Genomic DNA, 26589 nt, shown 5'->3' on the forward strand with positions numbered 1-26589 from the left:
ATGGATTCATTACGAGGGGCTAGTGCTCTGCAGTTAGTTCAGCTCCCTCAAATTAGTCTTAAAAAATAAACCCATTATGTTTCTCTTTGAATTGCATAGCTCAATAATGTCATTTTTTAGCCAGTATGAGGTCTTTGGATCTAAGCATATTTTCATTTTTGCTGATTGCCGTCAGTGATACAAACTGTACAAAGGATGTGGTGGGCACAACTGTAACAATCACTTTCTCTATGGTGTTCCTAGCCCAATGCTGTGTAAACTGGCACATCCTGAAGATGCACACACACACACACACACACACACACACACACACAGTAGTTACTCAGAAATCTAAATGTAAGTCTGTAACTTGACAAAGCACTGAACTGAAATAATTCACCCATGAAACCAGATGTAGCTTGAAGGGTAGGTAGTAAACACACTATGTCCTAGAGCAGGAAAAGGGAAAAGGAAAGAAGCAATGAATTTTCTTAATGAGGCTTTCACAGACAACCATTTTCACGGTGTAGCCAAAACAGGTAAATGACCAAAGGATCTTAGGATTCTGAGGAATACTCAGAGGGTATTGAAAGTGGTTTAGCTATCAGATATTTTTTAAAAAAATCTTCTAAAATATTACTTACATTTAAAGAATGGAAATTTTCTGTACTTACAGAGAAAAGATGCATAATTACACATAGGTGTATATATATATACATATATATACATACACGCACACACTTCATATGCAAAATGTACATGCACAGACTGCATGCCTGAATACATGTTTTTTATAAGGATGGATCAATTTCACAGCAATCGTTTTGTGTGGAAAATTACTTCCACACTGGGAATTATGAGGAAGAAAGATATATCCTTTCATTGCAAATAATAACATAGTGATAGGTCATTACACAACCTCGGATGAGATAATATATCAACTATAGCATAAATCTGGGCAACATCTATTCCTGAAGGGAATCAAGAGATATTTATGAAACTATAGCAATGAGATATTGGGTTTATGTTACTTATTATAATCTATATATTTTAAAGATTTGAACAAAAAGCTAATGAGAATAAAGACGATACTATCTGAATAGCTGGTGTGCTTGAAACCCAATTTTTAAAATTTGTAGGTAGGAGCACTTTAGCAAGACTAATAGACCATAAGCTTATTTTTCCCTTCTAAATGCTTATCAAATGAGAAGTGAACATTTAGAACAGGTTTGGTTCCTATGTGAAATCCTCTTCCCACATCACACCCACACCCACACCCACACACACACACACACACACACACATTACTCTCTCTCCCCGTACAACTGCAAATCCCTACCGTTGGACTAAAGATGCAAAGAACCAAAGGGTGAGTTAAAGCAGCATTTTTACCTTTTTGCTGATCAAACACAGATGGAGTGCTGAAATCCATGGTTGCCTGTCTCATCATTTACCATCAGGATGGCAAAAAGCATCCAGGTCTCTAGAGAGGAGAAAACACCATCTTACACGTTACGGTCAACACAACAGTCAGATACAGCATCCCTTGCCAAGACCTCTGTTTGAGAATTAAATGTGCATTAGAGCTGCCGGTCTTTGTCAAGGCAAATGATGGAAATAGGTAAATGTTATTCCTGTAATACCTGACAGGAAAAAGAGTTACTTCTTATGGTCTCACTCATCAGCTATACCCACGTGTAAATATTATACACCCTCTATCCCCCAACAAATACAGACAAAAAAAGCTCAAACCTTGAAAAACGGTTTTCATAGAGGGCCACCTGCCTTGGATCTGGGCCAGGAAAATACTGGCGGTAACAGGAGCCTCAGCAGCTGGTGTGTTGTTTTAAACCAAAAGAAATCTCAATGGGTGAGTGAGGATTCACAGGGCCAGACGGAGCATGTGCAAAGCTGCCAATGCAGTTTGGATTCAGCTGTGTTCTTGGTGGAGTGAGAACTGCATTTGGGTCATGTGAGCAGAGTGCCATCTCAATGGAATAGTACGTAAATATTGTAGCAGGAGGCTGCTGGCCATGTGCTGTATGGAGTAATTACCGGCTTTCATAGCTCATCTTTAGTCTCCCTTCAGCTCTGTTCTCCGAATGACAGGGAGGATGGGGGGAAGGAAGTAGCGTTTGAAAGGTTGGATTTCAGGGCTCAGATATCCATGGCGATAAAATTAAAACAGTGTGCAATCACAAGGGTGTTTAGTGCAGTATTATACGTGGTGGAAAAACCTCAAATCACCCAAATGTATATCATTTGAGGAGCAGTTGAATAAATGGTAGTAAATTCATACTCTAGATTTAAAACTCTGAAGTAAATCTCTATGAATTTATCTGGTAGGATGACTCTATTATTAAATGAAAAAAGTTATATATTTCATTTGTTCACATCTTTATAAAACCAGCAACCACCGACTGTATATATAAATATGTTCATGTATGTTCACAGGAACAGAGGAAGATGTATGAAGATATACTGTTAATATTGGCTACCTCAGGGGATTGCAATTAAAGTAGGAGATTTCTATCTTGTTCTTTATCTACCTCTGTATTTTTAGGCTTATTATAACAAGCCTGTTGTTTTATATTTGTTATTAAAAATCTGATATAATAAATTCAAAGCAAAGCTCTAAAATCAAGACAATCAGGTTTTTGGATAAGTCAAATAGTCATATAGAAGATGATCTTGTAAATGCTGTTGATAATGATAACAAAATTTTTTAACTTAATTAGTGTGTGACTATGGAAATAAAAGCAGAAACCATTTTTCTTCGTGTATGGCCACACTTGTTTTGATCTACTGATATGGACTGTGTTTTTCAATAGACAGGCTTCTTTCTTATCTCTTGCCTCTCATATTTTCCCCATCAGCAGACTGTCTGGCCTCAGTTCCCTGTGACAATACTAGGACCCACTTACCTTCCTCACATCAGCCCTTCCCCCACAAACACCCTGTGTTCATTTTATTTAAAACATGGGCAGAACCTACTTCTTATAAATCATTATGCAAAATGTGCTCCATAGATACATTTCTTAAATTTCCCAGTGCTGTTTTTTTTTTTTGCATTAACCATGAAAGCCAGACTTTGGAGGCCGAGAGTGAATTGGTGAGGACACTTTGGCTTATGCTAGCAGATATTCAGTTAAGGAGAGATGGCTTAAGCTCACCCAACTGACTGAGGTAAAAGGAGTTGTGGTCACTTGGTCCCAAACACAAGAAAAATCAAGGATTTATTGGGTTGGCCAAAAGGTTCGTTCGTTTTTTTCCGTAAGATGGCTCTAGCAGCACTTAGTTGTCTTTAACGTCATTTGAAACAATTTTGTTAGATTGTATTGTGACAGCTTTCATATCAGTGTGCATTTCAAAAAAGACTTATCAAAGTTGGTGAATTTTTTTTAACATCTTTATTGGAGTATAATTGCTTTACAATGGTGTGTTAGTTTCTGCTGTATAACAAAGTGAATCAGCTATACGTATACATATATCCCCATATCCCCTCCCTCTGCGTCTCCCTCCCACCCTCCCTATCCCACCCCTCTAGGTGGTCAAAAAGCACCGAGCTGATCTCCCTGTGCTATGTGGCTGCTTCCCACTCGCTATCTATTTTACATTTGGTAGTGTGTATATGTCCATGCCACTCTCTCAAAGTTGGTGAATTTTTGTGTAGCCATTTTAATATTGAAGATGGAAGAAAAAAAGCAACATTTTTGGCATATTATGCTTTATTATTTCAAGAAAGGTAAAAAGGCAAAAAAAAAAAAAGCAAAAAAAAGATTTGTGCAGTATATGGAGAAGGTGCTGTGACTGATCAAACATGTCAAAAGTGGTTTGCGAAGTTTCGTGCTGGAGATTTCTCGCTGGACGATGCTCCAGGGTTGGGTAGACCAATTGAAGTTTATAGCGATCAAGTTGAGACATTAATTGAGAACAATCAACGTTATACCGCACGGGAAATAGCCGACATCCTCAAAATACCCAAATCAAGCGTTGAAAATCATTTGCCCCAGCTTGGTTATGTAAGTCGCTTTGATGTTTGGGTTCCACCTAAGTCAAGCGAAAAAAACCTTCTTGACCGTATTTCCGCATGCAATTCTCTACTGAAACGTAACGAAAACGTTCTGTTTTTGAAACAAATTGTCACAGGTGATGAAAAGTGGATACTGTACAATAATGTAGAGCAGAAGAGATCATGGGGCAAGCGAAATGAGCCACCACCAACCACACCAAAGGCTGGTCTTCATCCAAAGGTGATGTTGTGTATATGGTGGGGTTGGAAGGGATTCCTCTATTATGAGCTCCTTCTGGGAACCCAAACGATTAATTCCAACAAGTGCTGCTCCCAATTAGACCAACTGAAAGCAGCACTCGAAGAAAAGCATCCAGAATTAGTCAACAGAAAACGTATAATCTTCCATCAGGATAACGCAAGACTGCATGTTTCTTTGATGACCAGGCAAAAACTGTTACAGGCTGGGAAGTTCTGATTCATCCACTGTATTCACCAAACATTGCACCTTTGGATTTCCATTTATTTCGCTCTTTACAAAATTCTCTTAATGGAAAAATTTTCAATTCGCTAGAAGACTGTAAAAGGCACCTGGAACAGTTCTCTGTTCAAAAAAGCTAAAAAGTTTTGGGAAGATGGAATTATGAAGTTGCCTGAAAAATGGCAGAAGGTAGTGGAACAAAAGGGTGAATACGTTGCTCAATGAAGTTCTTGGTGAAAATGAAAAATGTGTCTTTTATTTTTACTTAAAAACCAAAGGCACTTTTCTGCCAACCCAATAGATTAACCTCCTTTTAATTCATTTGTTCATTAATTCATCAGTGGCTATGGAAAGATTACTATGCTCCAATCATTTTGATAGGCACTGATGATGCAGACGTCAGTAAGATAGGAAAGGTCTCTATGCTCAATGAACTTCACTTTGGTGCAGCTTCTGCTTCTGGCTATGCTGGAGTAATAGGGACTGGATTTACCCTCCTGCTTAAACAGCTAGAAAACTAAGCAAAACATTTGAAATGATATTTTTCAGACAGCAGGCAGTGCAGGCCAGAGATCCCTGGCAGAAGAGAATCAAGAAAGCTGAGCCTGATGAGTCCCCAACCGACTGCTTGGGGAGAGCTTCCAGGCTGAAGCGCAGGGAGGGTGTGGTGGGTTCAGTGGTGCCCTTCCACCCCAAAGATGCATCCGCATCTTAATTTTCAGAACCTGTGAATGTGACCTTATTTGGAAAAGAGGTCTTTGCCTATGTAATCAAATTAAGGATCTCAAGTTGAACTCATCCTAGATTATCTGAGTGGGCCCTAAATTCAATGACAAGTGTCCTTATAAGAGACACACATAGTGAAGTGGAGTTCATGTGACCGGAGATTGGAATGATGCAGCCACAAGCCAAGGTACACTTGGAGCCACTAGAAGCTGGAAAAGGCAAGGAACAGATTGCCCCTTGAGCCCTCAGAGATAGTATGGTGCTGTTGACACCTTGATTTTGAACTTCTGGTTTCCAGAATTGTGAGAAAATAAATTTCTCTGTTCTCAGCCACCAAGTTTGTGCTTATTTGTTACAGAAGCTTCAAGAAACTAACACAGAGGAGGACTTCTCAAAGTAGATGCAGTCTCTATAACTGTTATATTTCTGTGCCCATTTATATCATTACCAAAACCAAATTAAAATATAGACAATTTCACATTTGTAAAAGGGCTGTTTTGGACTCATTTTGAAAACAAATAGAGTGGAAAGGACATGAGTTTGAGTCTATTTCTTGTTAACTGTGTGATTTGGGCAAATTATATAACTTTTTGAGCCTCAGTGTCTTAATCTGTGGTATGGGGACCCCACCCCCTAAATTCATGTGAGAGTTATTATTGTTCAGTCCACTTCCCGAGCTGCAAACATAGAGATAATTCTTTCTAAACAGCCAAAGCCAAGTGTAAGATAACATTTGGTTGTTTTTTTTCAAGTGCGTTTTGAATAAGGCCCTTATTCAGACATATTCACACACTTTTCACACATACCAGGTGCCTGTGGTTCATTAATTATTATCTACAACGTAGGAGGGGAAGAGAGGACAAGGTCTGTGTGACTGCAAAATCTGGCTCTGTGCTGCCTCTCCAGCTCATCTCTCACCACCCTCCCTCCGTTCTCACATCCGGCCACACTGGTCTCCTTTCTGTTCCTTGAACATGCCATGCCCTTTCCCAAACTCCCAAAACTTTGCTATTCTATCCCACCACTTGGAATGCTCTTTCTCCAGTTCAAACGTCACCATTTCACAGAGGCTTTCTCTGACCACATTTTCTAAAATAGTCTTTCACTCCTTTACCCCATCTGTCACTTCCTTCTCTAGAATGCCACTTTGTGGGTTAACAATGAGGAATATCCCTGTCAGGGAGACAGGCCTTTGCCCATGTACAACATCTGTCTAGTTCAGGGCTTCTCAGACTACCTGTGGTGAAGGACCAGGTTTTTAAATTTCCAAAGCATCATGGAACTGATACATTAATAAAATATAATGAAAATTAAAAATTGAAAAAGAAAAAATAAGATTTACAGAATGCAACCCCCAATCTTTATTATTAGATTCAAACAAGCATAAAGTTACATCAAAAAATGTAATCAAAACATAGAATAATCAAAGAATTTTTTTTTTTTTTTTTTTTAGTAGAGGGAAGGATTATTTATTTATTTATTTATTTATTTTTGGCTGTGTTGGGTCTTCATTTCGTGCGCGGGCTTTCTCTAGTTGCAGCAAGCAGGGGCCACTCTTCATTGCGGTGCGCAGGCCTTTCACTATCGCAGCCTTTCTTGTTGCGGGGCACAGGCTCCAGATGCGCAGGCTCAGTCGTTGTGGCTCACGGGCCTAGTTGCTCCGTGGCATGTGGGATCTTCCCAGACCAGGGCTCGAACCCGTGTCCCCTGCATTAGCAGGCAGACTCCCAACCACTGCGCCACCAGGGAAGCTCAAAGAATTTTTAAAATGTACACATTGTTCATTGAAAGTACATTTAGGCATTAATATGCTGTGCTGTCCAATATGGTAATCACTAGCTACATATTGCTATTTAAGTTAAATTAAAATTTAATAAAATAAAAAATTTATTTCCTCAATCACAGCAGCCACTGTGATTGTATTTTGTCATAATTAAAAACTTTTTGTTCTTTAAGAGATGCTGGTGAGAAAACAAAAAGACAAACCACAGACAGGAAGAAAATATTTGTAAAACATATCTGATAAAGGATTGGTATCCAGAATACACAAAGAATTATCAAAACCTAGTAATAAAAAAACCCTAATTTTAAAAAGGACAAAGATTTGAACAGACATGTCACCAAAGAAAATATATAGATGGCAAATAAGTCTATGAAAAGATGCTCAACATTATTACTCATTGGAAAGTATAAATTAAAATCACAATGAAATACCACTACACACCTATTGGAATGGCTTTAAAAAAGCTAAAAACACACTGTGTGCTGGTGATGATGATAGAACTCTGACACATTGCTGATGGGAATGCAAAATAACCCAGCTATTTTGGAAAACAGTTTGGCTGTTTCTTATAAAGTTAAACATAAACATGGCCCAGCAATCCAACTCCCTGGCATTTACTTAAGAGAAATGAAAACGTATGTTTTCACAAATAGCTATATGTGAATGTTTATAGCAACTTTATTATCACCCAAAACTGGAAACAACCCAAATGTTCATCAACCAGTAAATGAATAAACAAACAGTGGTACATCTATATGATGGAATACTACTCAGCAATGAAAAGGAGTGAAGCACTGATACATGCAAGAAATGAGTGGATCTTAAATGCACTTGACTGAGTGAAAGAAGCCGGACACAAAAGACTACATACCGCATGATTCCCTTTATAAGGCATCCTGGCAAAAGATACAGATAGAAACCAGAGGAGTGCTTTCCAGCAGGGAGGGAATAAACTACAAAGAGGCCAGAGAGAACTTTTGGAGTGATAGAAATACTCTCTATATTGATTGTGGTGATGGTTATACACTCTCTATTCACTTGACAAACTCAGAGAACTAAACCCCTCCAAAAGGAGAAGATTACTAAATCATACCTCAATAAACCTGAAAGAACAAACAATATAAATTTTACTTCTATAATTTAACTAATAATATTATCCTAAAATATGTTTTAAAACACACTTGTTAAGAATTAAAATGATTGAAAATAGCAAGTTTTAAAAATAAATAAGTGTGAAGAAAACATAGGTAGTACTCTCTTTGACAAAGGTTGTAGTAATTTTTTTTGGCTATCTCTCCTCAGGCAAGGGAAACCAAAGCAAAAATAAACAAATGTGACTATATCAAACTAAAAAATTTTTTGCACAGTGAAGGAAACTATCTACAAAAGGAAAAGATCACCTACTGTATGGGAGAATATACTTGCAAATGATATATCTGATAAGTGGCTAATATCCAAAATATACAAAGAACTCATACAACTCAATTAACATCAAAAAAAATAGATCACACAACCTATTTAAAAAATGGCAGAGGATCTGAATAGGCATTTTCCCAAAGAAGATATACAGATAGTCAACAGCCACATGAAAAGATGCACAACATAACTAATCATCAGGGAAATGCAAATCAAAACCACAATGAGATATTACCTCACACCTGTCAGAGTGGCTATTATCCAAAAGACATCAGATAACAAGTGTTGGGAAGGATGTGGAGAAAAGGAAACCCTTGTACACTATTGGTGGGAATGTTAATTGGTACAGCTACTGGTACAGCTACTGTGGAAAACAGTATGGAGATTCCTCAAAAAATTAAAAATAGAGCTACCATATGATCCAGCAATTCCACTCCTGGGTATTTATCTGAAGGAAAAAAACCCCACTAATTCAAAAGGATACATGTATCCCTATGTTCATTGCTGCATTATTTACAATAGCCAAGATATGGAAACTACCTAAGTGTCCATCAATAGATGAATGGATAAAGAAGATGTGTTATATATAGAATGAAATATTACCCAGCCATAAAAATGAACTCTTGTCATTTGAGGACTTCCCTGGTGGTGCAGTGGTTAAGAATCCTCCTGCCAATGCAGGGGACACAGGTTCGAGCCCTGGTCCAGGAAGATCCCACATGCCGCGGAGCAACTAACCCCGTGTGCCACAACTACTGAGTCTGGGCTCTAGAGCCCACGAGCCACAACTACTGAGCCCACGCACCTAGAGCCTGTGCACTGCAACAAAGAGTAGCCCCCGTTCGCTGCAACTAGAGAAAGCCTAAGTGCAGCAACGAAGACCCAACGCAGTCAAAAATAAATTAAAAAAAAAAAAAAGAACTCTTGTCATTTGAGACAACATGATGGACCTGGAGGGTATTATGTTAAGTGAAATAAGTCATACAGAGAAAGACAAATATTGTATTGATTTCACTTATATGTGGAATCTAAAAAACAAATGAACAAACATAACAAAATAGAAACAGACTCACAGATACAGAGAACAAACAGGTGGTTGCCAGAGGGAAGGGGGTTGGGAGAGGAAAGAAGAAAGAGAAATAAGTCCTTATTTTTCTGAGATCTGTATACACATTTAGATTATAGTGCATGAACTAAACTTAAAATATCATGTATTTAACACTATCCTACTGTGCGTGACTTTCCACACCAGTTTGACAGCACCCAAAGTGGTCTACACCACGTTCACAGAGACAAGTCCATTACCACAGGCTTGGAGGTGTGGCAATGTCTAATTGCTGTAACAATTTCTAAATGGTTACGTTTAGAAGTACTCTCAGTTTTTGAACATACCTTGTCTCGAACTGGTGACAAGCAGTTCCTGGGCTGGCACCAGCTGTGGCCCACACCTGGCACAGGGCTGGTTTAAATCCCTCTTCCTTTGACTCTTCCCCTGGCGGGCTTCTCCCTACCGTCCAGGTGTCGGCTCAGAGAGGCCTTACCCAACCTCCATATTCCATGTAAAGCAGCAGCTGCCTCCCTGCCCAACCCTAATTACAGTTAATAAAATGTCCTCATTTTTCCCTTCTTGTAATTGTCACTATCTGTAATTAACTTGTACTTCATTATATCTTCATTATCTGTCTCCCTGTAGTCTATGCTGTTGTTCCCCAGACTTTTCAATGTGCTTCAGCTGACTTTCAAATATCTGTGTCTGGGTCTTGGTCTGAGGGCATTTTTCCAGAATACAGAAGGTCACTTTGCCAGCTCTGGGGGCTAGGCCAGAAGTGCCAGGGAGCTAATCACCCCCTTCCCCGACCCACAGCAACCCTCAACCAGTGACTCTTGGGAGCTGGCCTATAGACACCAGCTGCCTTGCCTTTAGATGTAATGATTCTGAGGTGTGCTGTTTTACACCATTTCCCAATGTTACCCTTTAAGAAATAAGCTCCACTGCCACCTGTGATAACTGGTTTAATAACACACTTTTTATGGGCTGCCATTTCCTACCTGTATGACATCTCCCCACCCACCTTTCCTACCCCATGGTATTTCCTGCACTTCTCAATAAGCTACTTGCATTGGAATCATTGTCCCAGGATCTTCTTCTGGGAAAACTCAAATTAAGACACTTCTCCAGTAGAGGGTAAACTTCCTAAGGACAGGGCCCTTGTCTGCTTTGCCCACTCTGTGACCCCAGTCCAGTTCAGAATGAAGCACAGAGGAAGTGCCAATAAATATTTAGTGAATGAAGGACTTCACTGGAGGACTTTCCTTGCCAAAGTTGATGACTTACTTGGTCACTGACAATATTGCATTAGGACCCAATTAACCATCGCTTATTGGGGTAATTCCTTATTAAGAACTTTCTGGTGAGGACTTCTGATGACCTTGACATTTTCCCATGTAAACAAGAAACCATATATTTGAGAATTTCAGATGTGCTGCTATGTTTTAATGATATTCTGATAGTGTTGTAAACCTAGTGTACACTTACAGAGAGGTTTTAGGTAATCCTACATTTTATTCGGGTGAAACCAGAGGCTTCTCAGCAACGTGCTCAAGTTACGGAAGTGGGAACTATAATGGCGGCTATGAAGGCAGTGATGGGGGCTTGGACATGACACAGCCCGAGTTTAAGTTCCAGCTCAGCACATTTCTAGCTTTGAGATACTGAGCAAATTACTTAACCACAGTTACAAACGAGGATTAAAAAATACTAATCTCGCAGGGTTGTTTTAAGAGTTAAAACCCAGTAATATATGTAAAGTGCTATTGTGAAAAACTGAGATTATGCGTTGGTTTTAAAGCAATCTGTTGAAGTCACTTAACTATTTTACTGAAAAATGCCTTTAGGTTTGTTTCTGATTTTAGAAGGATATGCATAGTCTTTCTTCCTGGTTAATTAAAAGTAGACCAAAGAAATCGGTTAGTAGGTTAATTATTCATACGACTCACGAGAAAAACCAATCTCTTAAAACAAACATGGTTACAACTTTAAGTGAACAAATATAGTTCTCTACCACAAATTTTCTAAAATCTGCAAATTCTTATAACAAATAAAAGGTTGTAAAGTCAGAAGTTCTTGGATCTATCAAAATAAAACTTTCAATATTCTATCGCTTTTCCCATTATCAAGCAGACTCTATAATGCTAAGGTGACAGGTAAGTGTAGATTAAATTTAAATTTTATGGTAACTGGCACATAATCTTTTTGAACCTTCTTATTTTAAAATTGACGTAAAGGCCAATAACTAAACAGTACTTTGCATTCTCAAAGTAGTTTGGTCAATATCTTCTTTATTTAAAACTTTTCATTAAGATTCATGATACATTAATTTCAATTATCATTTTAATCAATACCAACTTTAAATAATTCAGGTTTTTTCATGTTTCCACAGTGCTTGCTATAGACTGAATGTTTGTGTTCCCCCAAAATTCATATGTTGAAACCTAGTCCCCTGTATAATGGTATTTGGAGGTGTGGCCTTTGGGAGGTAATTAGGTCATGAGGGCGGAGCCCTCATAAATAGGATTAGTGCTCTTACAAACACTTTTTTTTTGAGATTTTAATTGGATCCTTTTAAGTGGTCATTTCCGAGCTTCTAGAGCTGTACTGTTCAATAAGGTAGCTGTCAGCTAATATATGTGGCTATTGAGCATTTAAAACGTGGCTAGTCCAAATTGAGATGTGCTTTAAGTGTAAAATACATACTGGATTTTGAAGACTTAGTATGAAAAAAATAATACAAATTGTTCCCTTAATAAATTTTATGTTAATTATATATTATGATGATAATATTTTAGACATATTATGTTAAATACAGTATATCACTAAAATTAATTTTACCTGTTTCTTTCTACTTATTTTTGAATATGATTACTAGAAAAATTAATACTACACACATGGCCTGCATTTTATTTCTATTGTACCGTGCTATTTTATAGGATCTTGGAGTGATCTTTAGGAAAGGCTGTTTAGCTGACTGGCTGAGCCTTATTCCTTACTTTCAGCAGGATTGATGGGGCACAGTTTGAAAGAGGGTAGAGGAGGAAGAAAGGAAGCATGGCCACACTGAAGAGCATGGAATACTGAAGCACCCAGAGAAGCCATTATCATTATTTTCATTGTTACCATCATTGTTATATAATCCAGGAGTCCATCACCAAGTTTTAGGTTCCCAGAAGGTATGATCTGAAAGATGGGTCTTCTGTCTCTCACAGTGCCAAAACAGTGCTACTCATATAGTCAGTAGCCAGTAACAGATACTGGTTTGTTAAACACTAAATGTCAAGTGCCCAAATGGACAAATCCAACTTTTGGCAAAATGGTGAAGTAGGTGATGGAAGCCTTCTGGCTCCACAGTGAGTATTCCTTTCCTCCTCCCCTTCCCAGTCTGCACAATCCCATTCCTGGTTAGTGCAGACACCCCCATTTCTGACTTTGCCCTATGTTTTCCTTTTATTTTTAGTTTTCAGGCTACTATAAACTTTTATTTTCATGCATATCATGATGGGAATTTGGTAAGTATCAGGCATTTCTACCATGCTCAGGTTAATCTGTAGCAATGACTTTATTTATTCTTCAGTCATATGATAAATATTTAATGAGGGCTGAATGTGTATCAGGCAATGGTCGTGGTGCTGGGGATATGATGGTAACCGAAATAGAGATGTGATCCCCATTCATGAGAAGCTTTCAGTTTAGGGAGATTTAGGAGGCCTTCTTCTGTGGTCTTCTGGCATCTCAGAGTCCTTGGATGCTATTCTTGGTCACCAGAAGCCTGAGGAAATATCTCTGAATGACCAACATCTGTTAAGACCCTCCCCATAACTGGGCAGAGAGAATGCTCTTCCTTTTATCCCTCTTCCCTGCCTCTCTAAGAGGCAGGTTTTCTAGCCTACCTTGCCCAGATGAAAAATGTAAAGGGGTTCCTCACCCTGTTATTCCAGCTGAATGTATTTAAGCTAGTATTAGCTGGTAGACATTGCTCTTACCATAGGTGTCCACACATTAGAATAATTTTGGTCTTTACTTTTGAAATCTAGAGTTGATATTTTTGAAATTTTTTCGTTCTCTGAATTGCATTTGTTTTGTTTTTAGATTTCCACCTCAACTGGAAAGAGTGAGGATTTACATTCAGTTGCATCTGGATTGTGGCCACTCCTTCAGTAATGCAATGGATTTGGGAAAATACAGAAAAGAAAATCTGATACAAGCCCAACCCACAGTGCTTTTAAATATCTGTGGATGGTGAATTTGCTGAACATCTCAAAAGTACTTTTAAAAAGTTCTAACTTTGGCCACATACCCTTTCCTTCTATTTTCAACTCATGAATTATTGGCCAAGTTCAATTGAAGCCCTGTGGTTTGAATTAAATTGGCACATGTCATAGAGGCCTGGCTCCAGCAATCTCACTGCTCCCCTCCTCCCCTTCCTGGCAGACTCTGGAGGGTTTAGAAGATAATTTTCATTGCATTAATTTTTCTGAGAGGAAATCCTTGTGAGAAATCTAGTTGAACTTGGCTCTCCAAAGTTTCTTGTACAGTTAGAAAAACAAAATTTGAGGTTACTAAGCAGGTTAATGGAAGAGAAACCTCTAGCTGTTTGCTTAGAAATGTTGCTAAGGAGGCCGAAGTCTCACTCGATAGAGTCACTCTGTTTTATGACCATAGACTGTACCCTTAACAGCCACAAAAGGGACAGGACAAGATCGAGTGTATTGTTGTATCAGTGCCCGTCCCTGCCAACTGCAAGAAGAACAGCATACAATGTGAGACACTCTTGGTACATGAAAGCCCCAGTATGATCCTGTAGGCTAAAGTTTCTTAAATTTTAACAGGCACACATATCACCTGGGGATTGTCTTAAGATGCAGGTTCTGATTTAGTAGATATGGGTAGGAGCCAGAGATTCTGGATTTCTAGCAAGGACCCAGATGATGCCGGTAGTTGGTTCATCCTTTGTGTAGCAAGGGGCTAGAATATTTTTCAAATATTAAGTAAAATATACACTTATGGGCTTTTACCCAGAGACTCTCTACTGAACAGTAAAAACCTAGAAATATAAACTCAGTCCCCAAGGGGTCTCAGAAAATCTACCTGTAACAGACGTGAGCCAGAGGTGGAGATTGCTTAATGACTGGTGGCCATTACCACCTTGAATCTCCATGGCTATTTGTAGGGTAAAGAAGGGGTAGGCCTATGGCTAGATGTTATTAGAGTCACACAGTCTGAGCTTCCCTCAGAGCTCTGCTTCGTTGTAGCTCTGCGCACCTGTGCAAATTATGAAACCTCTGAATATTTTTCCTAATGTGTACACTGGAGATAATAATGGTACCCACCTTAACAGGTTGTTGTGAGGATGAAATGCGATAACAAAATGATGGTGTGCTGGAGTCAGCTCCTACCGGCTCCTACCGGCTGACTGAAAGACAGTCAGGAATTCTGTGGCTTGAAATTGGCTGTGGTAGGAGTATTTACACCATGGGAACTGGCAAATGCTACAAGTCGGGGCCTCTTTTTTTTTTTTTTGAGCACTGATTTACCAGCATATCACTCTGTGTAAAGTACCTAAAACAGCTCAATAAATGTAAGTTACTACTATCTTAGCTACCTTTTCTGAATTCCTCCAGCACTTGTCATTTGAAACACATCATTTAGCACTGGATATTCCATGCCAGCCTTCTTCTTTAAAAAATTCTGTAATTGAGTTCTTCTCAAGAGTTAGAGTCTCTCAAAGGTGTGACCATATTCTGCCACATCCCATGATTGATCAACGCCTTGCTCTTTCACCTCTCCAAGGAAAACACTGAGCATACTTTCAGAATTTTTGGAATACATAGCTCTAACAGCTTTGATCCTCTCCACAGGAAATATCAGAGAACAAACTGAACAATCTCAGGGTAGATCCCAGGATATTAATGTCTTTCCAAAATATGTCCAATGATAAGTATGCCTGAATCAGAACAGGTAGGAACAGAATATATATGAGTTCTATAGACTAGATTTGTGGCCCAGTCACAAGTTTTCACACATTTGTCTAAATAATTGTAGCTGGTAGATTAATTGGAAAATGAAGCCTGTCACAGTAGGTAAGGAGGTGATTTCCTTCTGTGTGTTTGTGTTGACAGCCCGATTTTGAACATAAGGGACCTTAAGAATCAGCATAGCCATCTAATGTGAATGCCCTCAACTTTTCTCTCCTATGCTTCTAAATTTCTCTGTCCCTTCCCCTAGCTCTCCTTATTTCCTTCTGCTAGGCTACCATTAGTTCACCTCAACCTACATAAAAACTTTCCCTAGAGAAGCAGATTTGCACAACCATTAAGAGTATGGACTCTGGGGCTTCCCTGGTCGCACAGTGGTTGAGAATCTGCCTGCCAATGCAGGGGACACGGGTTCGAGCCCTGGTCTGGGAAGATCCCACATGCCGCGGGGCAACTGGGCCCGTGAGCCACAACTACTGAGCCTGCGCGTCTGGAGCCTGTGCTCCGCAACAAGAGAGGCCGTGATAGTGAAGAGGCCCGCGCACCGCGATGAAGAGTGGCCCCCACTTGCCGCAAATAGAGAAAGCCCTCGCACAGAAACGAAGACCCAACACAGCCATAAATAAATAAATAAATAAATAAATAAATAAATAAATAAATAAATAAATAAATAAACAAACCCAAAGTTTAAAAAAAAAAAAACGAGTATGGACTCTGGAGCCTGAATGCTGGGTTTAAACCCCAGTCTTGTAACTTGACACTGTTTAAGCTATGCCTTATTTTCCTCATCTGTAAAATCAGAATACTACTAGCAAGTTTCTCATAAAATTTTGGAGTGAATTAAATTGATTTAAATATGTCAAGCTCTGAGAGCAATGCTTTACCCATAGTAATTCCCTTGTATATTTACTATTATTATTTCCATCAATTATTCCACCTCTTTTGCAACTTCATCCTTTTCTCTCAAGATTCTTTTTCCTAGCCTATATGTATGCTCACATCTTTCAATTCTTAAAAACAAACACAATATAAAACAAAATTGTGATGTTTCTTCAAACAGGTCTATTCTTCCTTTCCTGATGTACTTTTGGGAAAAAAAAAAAAAAGCCTACGTTTGCTCTTTCCTTCCTGACTACCCTATCTCTCCTTGGTCCAATTTCAGCTCTATAGCTGCTGAGCGCAGGCACTGCTGTGCAGATAAGCACTGATAAGCACTTGTTCTGACGGACCTGTTAGGATCTACTTCACCAGTGACCACACTTAGGTTTCCAATGGCTGGGGGAGTTGACTGAGAACATCTGCTATGAAAAACATATAGGCTCAAATAATATTTTCCTCAAATCTCAGGGCTTTTACCACTTAAGCATCAGCATTATTTTAGGGGTGGAGGTGGGACCTTGGCAGTTTAGCCGTGGCAATGTTGTATGCTGGAAATAATGGTGAATTTTGCTGTCACAAGCCCTGGGCTCAAGTTCTCCTTCTTCTGTACACATGGCAGATACTCTGTTAGTACTTAACTGAAATGAATTATTTGCTCAGCAAATCACTCAGGACTCTTGCCTTCTTATTTTTATGCTAATACACCAGCTGTCCAGGTTGGGTCTGACTCTTGACAGAGCTTGAACAGAGGTTGGATGTCTGGACCTGTAACTCAGGACTCTACGTGCTGGAATGAATAAACCCAGGGACTTTAAAAGGATTTTCTCTCTGAAGGAGATTAAGGCAGGGAGATGAAGGGCTGATGAAGTTGGCCACAGGACCCAGGTTCCACCCTTAAATAGAGAAATGGGGTTCAGATGGAATCCTCTCCTGCTTGAAGCCAGTCTGGCATTTCTCAGGTATCATTTATATATCTCTTCTCTCTCTAGCTCTGCCTCTAATCTCCTTTTCCTCTCGGGAGAAATTTAACTCTTGAATTCTTCCTGTCATATGTCTTGAAAAAAAGAAATCTCACTGTCCAGAGAAGCATAAACCAGATTAGAACAAAAAGCTATCTTAACCATCCTTCTTTTACAAACAGAACCAGAGAGTTGATAACTAAACCAGTAATCATCAGAGAAAACATTTTTCTTTTATTTGTAGAAAGAAAAATAAGGAAGTTTGGATTATTGCCTGGCTGGTTGAGGCGACACTGTGGTGCATGAATACAGCATCAACAATTTAATGACATCAAGGGTTTGGCGGTTTCCTTTATATCCTGTCCAAAAGGATGTTTTCACATGAGGTTTTGCCAGATAAGTTTTGAAATGCTGTGTGTTAACAGCAATCCCTTTTTTGATTTCACAGTCTTTTTGTCAGACACAACTTTTAAAAAATCTATTTTCTTCCCCCTGAAAATACTGCTGAGGTGAACAGATTTATATTCAGCTTACAGAGCAGAAAATTAAAATTTTAGTCAGCCGTTGTGTATTTTATTTGATCTACATTATGTTAAACAGCTTGTTTGATGACAGGCTTTGGGTCCCTAACATGACCATCTTTTTGGTATCATGCAGACCCAATGCATATGTTTCTGGGTGAAACAATGCCTGAATCCTTCCTTGGCCTAATTTGTCCTATTTGTCTGTGAGAAATTTGCTGAAGGAGTTATACATGCAGCAATAGATCAGCCTTTAGGCAAGTTTAGCTTGATGGAATATTTCACCTATCAGCAGGATTTAAGCTTCCAGAGCTTATATTCTGACATTTCTCTCTCTTTCCCTCAGGGAAAGAAACTGTACTGAAACCAAAACTGAGATATGAGGAGGAAAGGAGAACTCAATATGCAGCATGAAGTTTTTGGCATGGCTAGGTTTAGGGAGACAAAACAATTGTTTTCAAGGGCTACATCTGAATTCATCTCTGATTCTCCAGGTAACAGGCTAAAGCTTTCCTTCACCCAGTTAAATAAACAAACTGAAATTCTACGGGCATAGGCGTATCATTGTCATTTTATTGTCATATTCTCTCTGTTATCATTCAAGATACAAAAAACACACTGGGAAAGCCTTTAGCTATCTGCTTGACAGGCTGAGATATGAGAGAAGTGATTTTCATTATTAGCCTACTAATAATATTTGATGGGAACAAGAGGTGGCTTTGGTGATTTCTGAATCCCCTTCTGGCAATGACAGAAGATTTCCACAAGACGAAATCAGCCTCTTTAAGTGCTGTTTACATAATTCTGTTTGCATGAGACAGACTCATGTGTATTAAATTCTATGCTTGCCATGTGCAAATAGAGATCCAAATCAGAATTCTTAAGTTCTTCTCTTAGTGAAAAACAAAATAGCTGACTTGGAGAAGATCATTCATTGACTACTGATCAATAAGTGGGTATCGGGCACTTGTTGAGTGCTTGGCCTGATTCACTATCCCAACGTGCTTTGTAAATGAGCTGCTATTCTATGACCTACTACACCCCTAACCCCCCCAATAATCAGAAATGAGAAATATTTTTTCTTTTTAAAAATCCAATTTTGTATGCATGGATAGGTATAAATTAAGTATACATTCTGTCTCTGGTCACCCCCTGTCCATCTTTCATCTTCTGATGTCCTATTTTCAATTTTATTCACCTCTTCTGCTGGCTCATGAGTCTCACATTCTGACCTCCCTGGACCACTTTCCAGAACAAGTCCTGTGTGCTCAGAAGTCTTCCTGCCCCTTGGACAGGTATATTTACCCTTCAAGGCCAGCACCTGTGAGTCAGATGGCAGTGGTTAGGTATTCTAAGACCCAGCTCTGTGGATACAATCATCCTCTCAAATAAGCACAGATTCCTTCAGAGGATTACAGAGGTTTAGAGTAGAAAGAACTTTAAGGGCAAACAGTCCCACATTCTGAGAAGGGAGAAAACCAAGACCACAGAGGTGTGTTGACCCAGGGCAGTGCTTTCTCCCCTGCTCCCTATGGCCTCTTGCTCTGTGAGTGGAAATCAACATTAGTTTATTATCACAGGTGACTTCTGGGGATGATACCTTAGCCAAGGACCTGTGACTTTAAGAGCTGGGCAATATGAGGGGACACAAATCACTTATTACACTTTTGAACACACAGATCTGTTTACCACCAGGTGCGAGTCAGCCCTATAAGCCTTGATTGCTCTGCTTGGCCCCCTAAGTCTGAATAATCTCTGAAGGAGCCAACCCAAATCTTTGCCTCTCCCCTACCTTTCACCTCCCTTTAATGTCCATGATCCCCCCTTGCTATCTTGCTTTCATGATTTCACTCACAACTCCCATGGATAATAATATATTTATAAAGAACAGATAATTTGTATTAAGAGTTTATGATGGGACAGAGGTTATGCTAGGCTCTTCATGTGTATTGTTTCATTTAATTCTCACAAGAACCCAAGGAGATAGGTAGCATTAATAGCTCCATTTTCAGATGGGGATATTAAGGCTTGGGGGGGTTAAGTCACTTGCCCAAGGTTCAGGAGTCAGAGTTTGAACAGAGGTAGCCTAACTCCAGACCTAAGCTCTGAATCGTACTATTAATAAATCAACAAAAACACTTTGAGCATTGACTATATGCAAGACATTCAGCCAGGTTCTGTGAAGGATGGGGCTTCCAGTCTAGATGAGGTGTCTGGACATTTACATAACACATGTCAGTGACACATTGTATGATGAGCATGACAAAACAATAAGTCAATAATAGGCTATGGTGAGAGTCTTAATCTTTTCTTTCTTTTTTTTTTTTTTTTTTTTGGTGCCAGGGACCTCTTTGGCAATCTAGTAGAACCTATTGACTCCTTATTAGGATAAACGCATAAAATAACAAGCGTACAATTGCAAAGAAAACCAATTATATAGCAATATAGTAAAAAAAAAGTTTTAAAATGTTGTAATATGGTAGTATATAAGCATCTGTATTAACACATTACATAGCATGATTTAGTGGTAGCTTTGATAACTACAGTAATTTTGAAGTAGGGCTGAGCATGAACAGTATTATGAGATATCTATAAGAAACATATGATATGAAAATACTTGTGATTTCTATTGGTGACAGTCACATTACATCTACTGCCACTGTGATTTGTGACTGAAGTAAATGCTACATTCAGTTAGAGGTTAGTGAAAATAGCTTTCCATTCAAGTTTCAAGCGTCTCCTCAAAACACCTCAGGGGATCCTGAGCCCTAAGTTGAGAACTCAAGTGGTTTAAAGGAAGGAACAATCACTTGTGGTCTGGAGATCCCGGGGAGCAGATATTATATTTTTTTATCACATTTTTCTTTTATTTTTAATTGCAGTAAAAACATATAAAGTTTACTATCTTAATCATTTTTAAGTGTAAAATTCAGTAGTGTTAAGCATACTCACACTGCTGTGTAACAAATCTCCAGGACTTTTTCATCTTGCAAAACTTAAACTCTATATCCATTAAACATTAACTCCCATTTCCCCTTCCTCTCAGTCCTTGGCAACCACCATTCTGCTTTTTTTTGCTATAAATTTAACCACTTTAAGTATGTTGTAAAAGTGGAATAATGCAATATTTGTCTTATTTCGCTTAGCATAAGTTCCTCACAGTTTACCACGTTGTAGCACGTGACAGGATGGAGCAGATATTGTTAAGCCATTTTACGGTTAGGCAGAGAGTAATGGCTTGCTAAATGATGCACAATGAATTAACCCATGCTTCTGCTGGCTCTTCAGTTTCTCAGTCCCATGCATGTCCCCTTATACGGTACTAATGAACTTGGCAAGTAGTCTCCAGCTATATGGTAATGGAAAAAGTCTCTTTTTGAAGTTATCAGGTCATAAGACATCATAGAGATCGCCACTTTGAGAACCAGTGACAATGGAGGAGAAGTGCAGTGGGCACAGAGGGGCCAGAGTTGTAGGAAACCAAGTGGATATAAATGCAAACTGCTTCTCATTTCCAGAGCTCTCCAAACCCAATGTCTCAGTCCCAGAGTGTAAATGTTACGTATTTTCTTTTTAATTGGAGTGTAATTGCTTTACAATGTTGTGTTAGTTTCTGCTGTATAACGAAGTGAATCAGCTATATGTATACATATCACCCCTCCCTCTTGGACATCCCTCCCAACACCCTCCGCCATCCCACCCATCTAGGTCACCACAGAGCACCAAGCTGAGCTCCCTGTGCTATTCAGCAGGTTCCCACTAGCTATCTATTTTACACATGGTAGTATATATGTCAATCCTAATCTCCCAATTCATCCCACCCTCCCCTTCCCCCCCATGTCCACATGTCCATTCTCTATGTCTGCGTCTCTATTCCTGCCCTGCAAATAGGTTCATCTGTACCATTTTTCTAGATTCCACAAATATGCATTAATATACAATATTTGTTTTTCTGTTTCTGACTTACTTCACTTTGTATGACAGACTCTAGGTCCATCCACATCTCTACAAATGACCTAATTTCGTTCCTTTTTATGGCTGAGTAATATTCCATTGTATATATGTACCACATCTTCTTTATCCATTCCTCTGTTGATGGACATTTAGGTTGCTTCTATGTCCTGGCTATTGTAAATAGAGCTGCAATGAACACTGAGGTGCATGTGTCTTTTTGAATTATGGTTTTCTCAGGGTATATGCCCAGTAGTGGGATTGCTGGGTCATATGGTAGTTCTATTTTTAGTTTTTTAAGGAACCTCCATATGTATTTTCATTGTGCTATGTATTTCCACGTACTAGTTCTTCTTTTTGCTCTGTAATAAATAGACTTTCTCATTGCTCAATAAATAGACACATTCTTGCAATGTTATCACATCTAAGGGGACTAAATTCCTGCATCTTGGAGAGGTTATTTTGCAAGATTGTGTGGCCTTGTCTCTCTAATGTTCCTTCATGAAAAAGCAATGGTAAAACCACAACTTTGAATATCAAAAAGTGAATTTGGACATATTTCAATAATTGTGAACAGTAATGTTTAATCCCAAGAGTGAGGTTTCTGTTATAGCTTTTCACATTTTGTACTAGGCTGGCAAGTGTAACTGACATAACGACAATGGGGAATTAAAATTCATTACACTGCATGAGGAAAATCTTTAACAGAAACCTCACTCTTCAAATTAAACTAGGCTGTTTATAATTATTGACACCTACTCTAACTCACTTTCTGGTATTCAGAGCTGTGGTTTTGCAATTGCTTTCTCTAGGAGAAACACTGATGTTTCTGGACTACCAGCAACATATGGTATCAAGATGTGGTTTACTTTGCATTTCCCTCGTGAGTAATGTTGCCAAGAATCTTTTCACTTGTAGGCTGACCATTTTGGTATCCTCTTTTGTGAAGTACCTGCTCAGGATTCTTGCCCAATTTAAAAAATTGTGTAGAATTTTTGAAGAAGAGTATTTTCTAGATATAAATGCTTTGCCAGGTGTGTGTATGTATATGTGTGTGTGTGTGTGTGTGCACGCGCACGTGCCACTCTCAAGTTTTCTTTTTCTTTTCTCTTAATAGTGTCACTCATTGAATGGAATTTCTTAATTTAGCAATTAAATCCAACTTATCGTTATTTCGTTGTGTTCTGTTTAAGAAACTGTGGCCTACCCCAAAGTCCTGAAAATATTTCCTGTGTTTTCTTCTAGAATCTTTATTGTTTTACTTTATACTTTTAAGTATATGATCCATCTTGAGTTAATTTTTGTGTATGGTGTGAAAAAGGGTCAAGTTTCCTTTTTTTTCCATATGGATATCCATTTGAGCCAGCACAATTTATTGAAAAGACCATCCTTCTTCCGCTGAATTTCTGTAATGTCTTCATCGTAAATCAAGTGATTGATCGTATACGTATGGATCTGTTTCTAAACTCTATTCTATTCCATGGTCTATTGTCTATTCTTGTACCAAGACCACACTTTAAAATTAGTCTAGCTTTGATATTTGGTTTGTTTTTCCTCTTCAAGATTGCCTTAGTTATAATAGGTCCTTTGTATTTCCATATAAATTTTACAAATAGCTTGTCAATTTCCACCAATTAAAAAAAACTGCTGATCGGTGCTTTGTGACCACCTAGAGGGGTGGGATAGGGAGGGTGGGAGGGAGGGAGATGCAAGAGGGAAGAGATATGGGAACATATGTATATGTATAACTGATTCACTTTGTTATAAAGCAGAAACTAACACACCATTGTAAAGCAATTATACTTCAATAAAGATGTTTAAAAAAAAAACTGCTGAGATCTTTATAGGGATTGCTTTGAATTTATAGATGAATTGGAGAGAACTGATATCTTAAAAGTCTTACATCTTTGAATTCCATGTTCATGGTATATTCCTTCATTTATTTAGGTTCTCTTTTACTTTCCTCAGCAATTTTCTGTATATTTCAGTGTAGAATTTCTGGTCATCTTTCATTTGATTTATTCGACATAATTGATGCTTTTGGTGCTTTCAAAATTTTACTATCTAGTTGCTTGCTTCATTTTTTAAAAAAATTTTTATTGGAGTATAGTTGACTTACAATGTTGTGTTAGGTCTGCTTTTTTAAAAATAGAGTTATTTCTCTGTTGAAATTCTTCAACTTTTCTTCTATTTTGACTAACATTTCCTACATTTTCTTGAACATATTAATCATGGTTATTTAAAACTCCCTGTCAGTTCATGTCAATATCTAACTTGCCTATAAATCTTTCTCCATTAAATATATTTTTCATTTGGATTTCAGTAATTCAGTTTTTTAATTTTTTATTATATTTTTGCATGCATTGAAATTTTTGGTTAACTGCCAGATGTCATAAATGAAAAATTATAAAGACTTGAGATGATGTTTTCTTCCAAGGTTGTTTTCTTCTTGTAGGCAAACAGACAAGTCTTGTGAAAACTTGGTTTTATGCTTTTTTGGGCTAATCTATTTCAATTTTCCCTTATTTTTATATATTGGTTTTTATTCCTAAGGAATGGCTCTTACTCTTAGGGCATGACCCTTCTGAGGTTTCAGTTCAAAGCCTGGGATATTTACCAAAATACTTCCCTGTTAGCAAGGCTTTAATTATGACTTCTGCTTCCCTGGTACTACTGAAATCTTGGATCAGCTCTTTAGCTATCCAGGTGCTTTCTTCTCCTCCCCCCTCGCCCCCCCAGCCTTTTAGTTTCACCCTGTGCAAGCTCAGCTTAGGAATCCGTCACTTTAGGGAAATGTGTATGCAGAATTTTAGGTTCCTTCTCTGATGTTCTCATTTTTCCAGGACTTTGCTCTCTAGTAGCAAACTCTAAATTACTCCAAACTCTGACTTCTGCCTCTTCAGCCCAGTAAGACTGTTGTTTTCTATACCCCCATTTTTCAATTTATAAATGTCTTCAGGGAAATATCTCAGATAAATGTGGTCTTTCCTTCAAGTCTTGTCTGTGTTTGTTGTCTCCAATGACTTCAGACAATTGTTTTATGTATTTTGTCTGACACTAAGTTGTTTTTGAAGTCAGGGTTAGTATGATGCCAGCTCTTCCACCATGGCTGTGTATTGCAGGACTATTTTTGTGGAAAAATATAACAAAAATTGCCCTAAATCCCTTGTTCAGATACATTAACTCATCTAAGATCTGAGGTTAGGGTGGGTTGTAAGGGGAGAGAAGAAAAGATAAATTATTATTCATTCAGGATGAAGCTTAGGCAGTACATAAATGACTTTCTAACCTTTGAAAACATTATGAAAATTAAATTTAAAGGATTAACCCTGATAACAATGAATCAAACGCATGCTTCTTCATACTCATTTTCAAAGGGAAAAACATGAAACCACATGTGGCTCCAGCACTTTCTGCTGAAAATTATTTTAAAAAATAACTTGTCATGACTTTAGTTGGGCAAATTCACAGGGCTCAATGGGGGTTAAAAGGAAAAGCACATATAACCATAACTGACCTAAAACTTTGAGATAAAAGTTACTTAAAATAATTAACTCTTAAGAACTCAGAAGTATGGCAAGAAAGTTTGTACAAGCAACGTAGGGAGGGTGAAGTGGAAAGGAAAAGAGTAGATAAGAAATTCTTAAGGTGGTGGGCTTCTCAGATCTGGAAGAACATTGATATAGGGAACAGGAGTGGCTATAAGAGTCATCCCAGGGATGATCCAATCCAGTTTTCTGTGTCTCCTCCCCTTCTACTCAGTGACTCTCCCAAGGCACCTAGGGTCCGGATGCTACTCAGGGTTCCCAGTCCTGTGATCCCAGGCCTGTTGTTAGCAAGGGGACTTGGACTGAGGGTGTGGAATTTAAGAGCTAGATTTGCCATTTGCTGGATTGTGACCTTCACCAAGTTACTTAATGAATCTGTTAAGAAGTTTTTGATTGCAAATGGAAACCAAGTCTCAAAGGCTTAAACAAGAAGAATAACTTATTATCTTAAATAATAAGAAGTCCAAGTTACAACATCTTTAGAGTGGGTTAATTGTCTCAGTAATATCATGAAGATGTTACCTTCTTTCCATCTTTCTACTCTGTCATCTTTATGTATCAGTATCATCTTTAGCTACTTTTCTTGGTTCCCTGAGTCACATCCAGACACAACATCTGATGGAAGAAAAAGAAAATTTTCTTCCTGCTTATCTCTTTTTATTAGCTAGTAATCCTTCCCCAGAAGGCCCCCAGGAGACCTCATCTCATGAATTATTGAACATAACTAGGTCACTTGTTCCCACTTAAGCCAAGCCCCAGCAAGGAAAATGGGGTTCCTCTCGAATCTGTGTACAAGCCAGAGCCACCTGGGGAAGGATGGACATTTGAATTAAATTTAAACTCTGCCAACAAGGAAGGAGGTTACTGGGTAAACAACCACTGGTGCCCACTACACTTAAATTTGCTGAACCTCATTTTCTTTATCCACAACGTGGGAATAATAGCAGCTGATTTATAGGGTTGTTATAAGGATTAAATACAATAATCCATAGATTATTTCTCCAAAAATTCCCCCAAGACTTGTTTTTAAAGTCTCTGAGTATCTCATAGACACACACTAATGGATGGCAAGTCCTATCAAAGTGTATACAGTCAAGTGGGTAGAACAGTCTCTCTCCCTTGGTGTAAGGTCTACAGTATTGATAATATCTCAGGTGCTATATTATACAATAGGTGCTTTACATATATTTTTTCTAATCCTGCCAACAAAAATGTAGTCATGCATGCTCTTCATTCATTCTCTCAGTCAACATATATTTGATTGCCAGTAATCTCATTTTACAGACAATGAAAATGAGGTTTAGA

General features: G+C 38.4%; 1 protein-coding gene across 2 annotated transcripts in view; it reads right to left on the bottom strand.

Moving 5' to 3' along the window:
• Positions 1-26589, bottom strand: part of ANKRD55 (ankyrin repeat domain 55) — a 502662-nt gene that overhangs the window by 90826 nt on the left and 385247 nt on the right. The window contains exon 7 of one of the 2 annotated variants that reach the window (XM_082382340.1): positions 1372-1462. In XM_082382340.1, coding sequence (XP_082238466.1) covers positions 1372-1429 — 58 coding nt within the window. In that variant the 5' untranslated portion in view covers positions 1430-1462. Of the gene's footprint in view, positions 1-1371; positions 23817-26589 lie in introns of those variants that run through there. The other variant, XM_082382339.1, reaches the window with a different exon arrangement.

This window comes from Balaenoptera borealis, assembly GCF_965194805.1.
Source record: "Balaenoptera borealis genome assembly, chromosome: 2".
Lineage (NCBI taxonomy): Eukaryota > Metazoa > Chordata > Mammalia > Artiodactyla > Balaenopteridae > Balaenoptera > Balaenoptera borealis.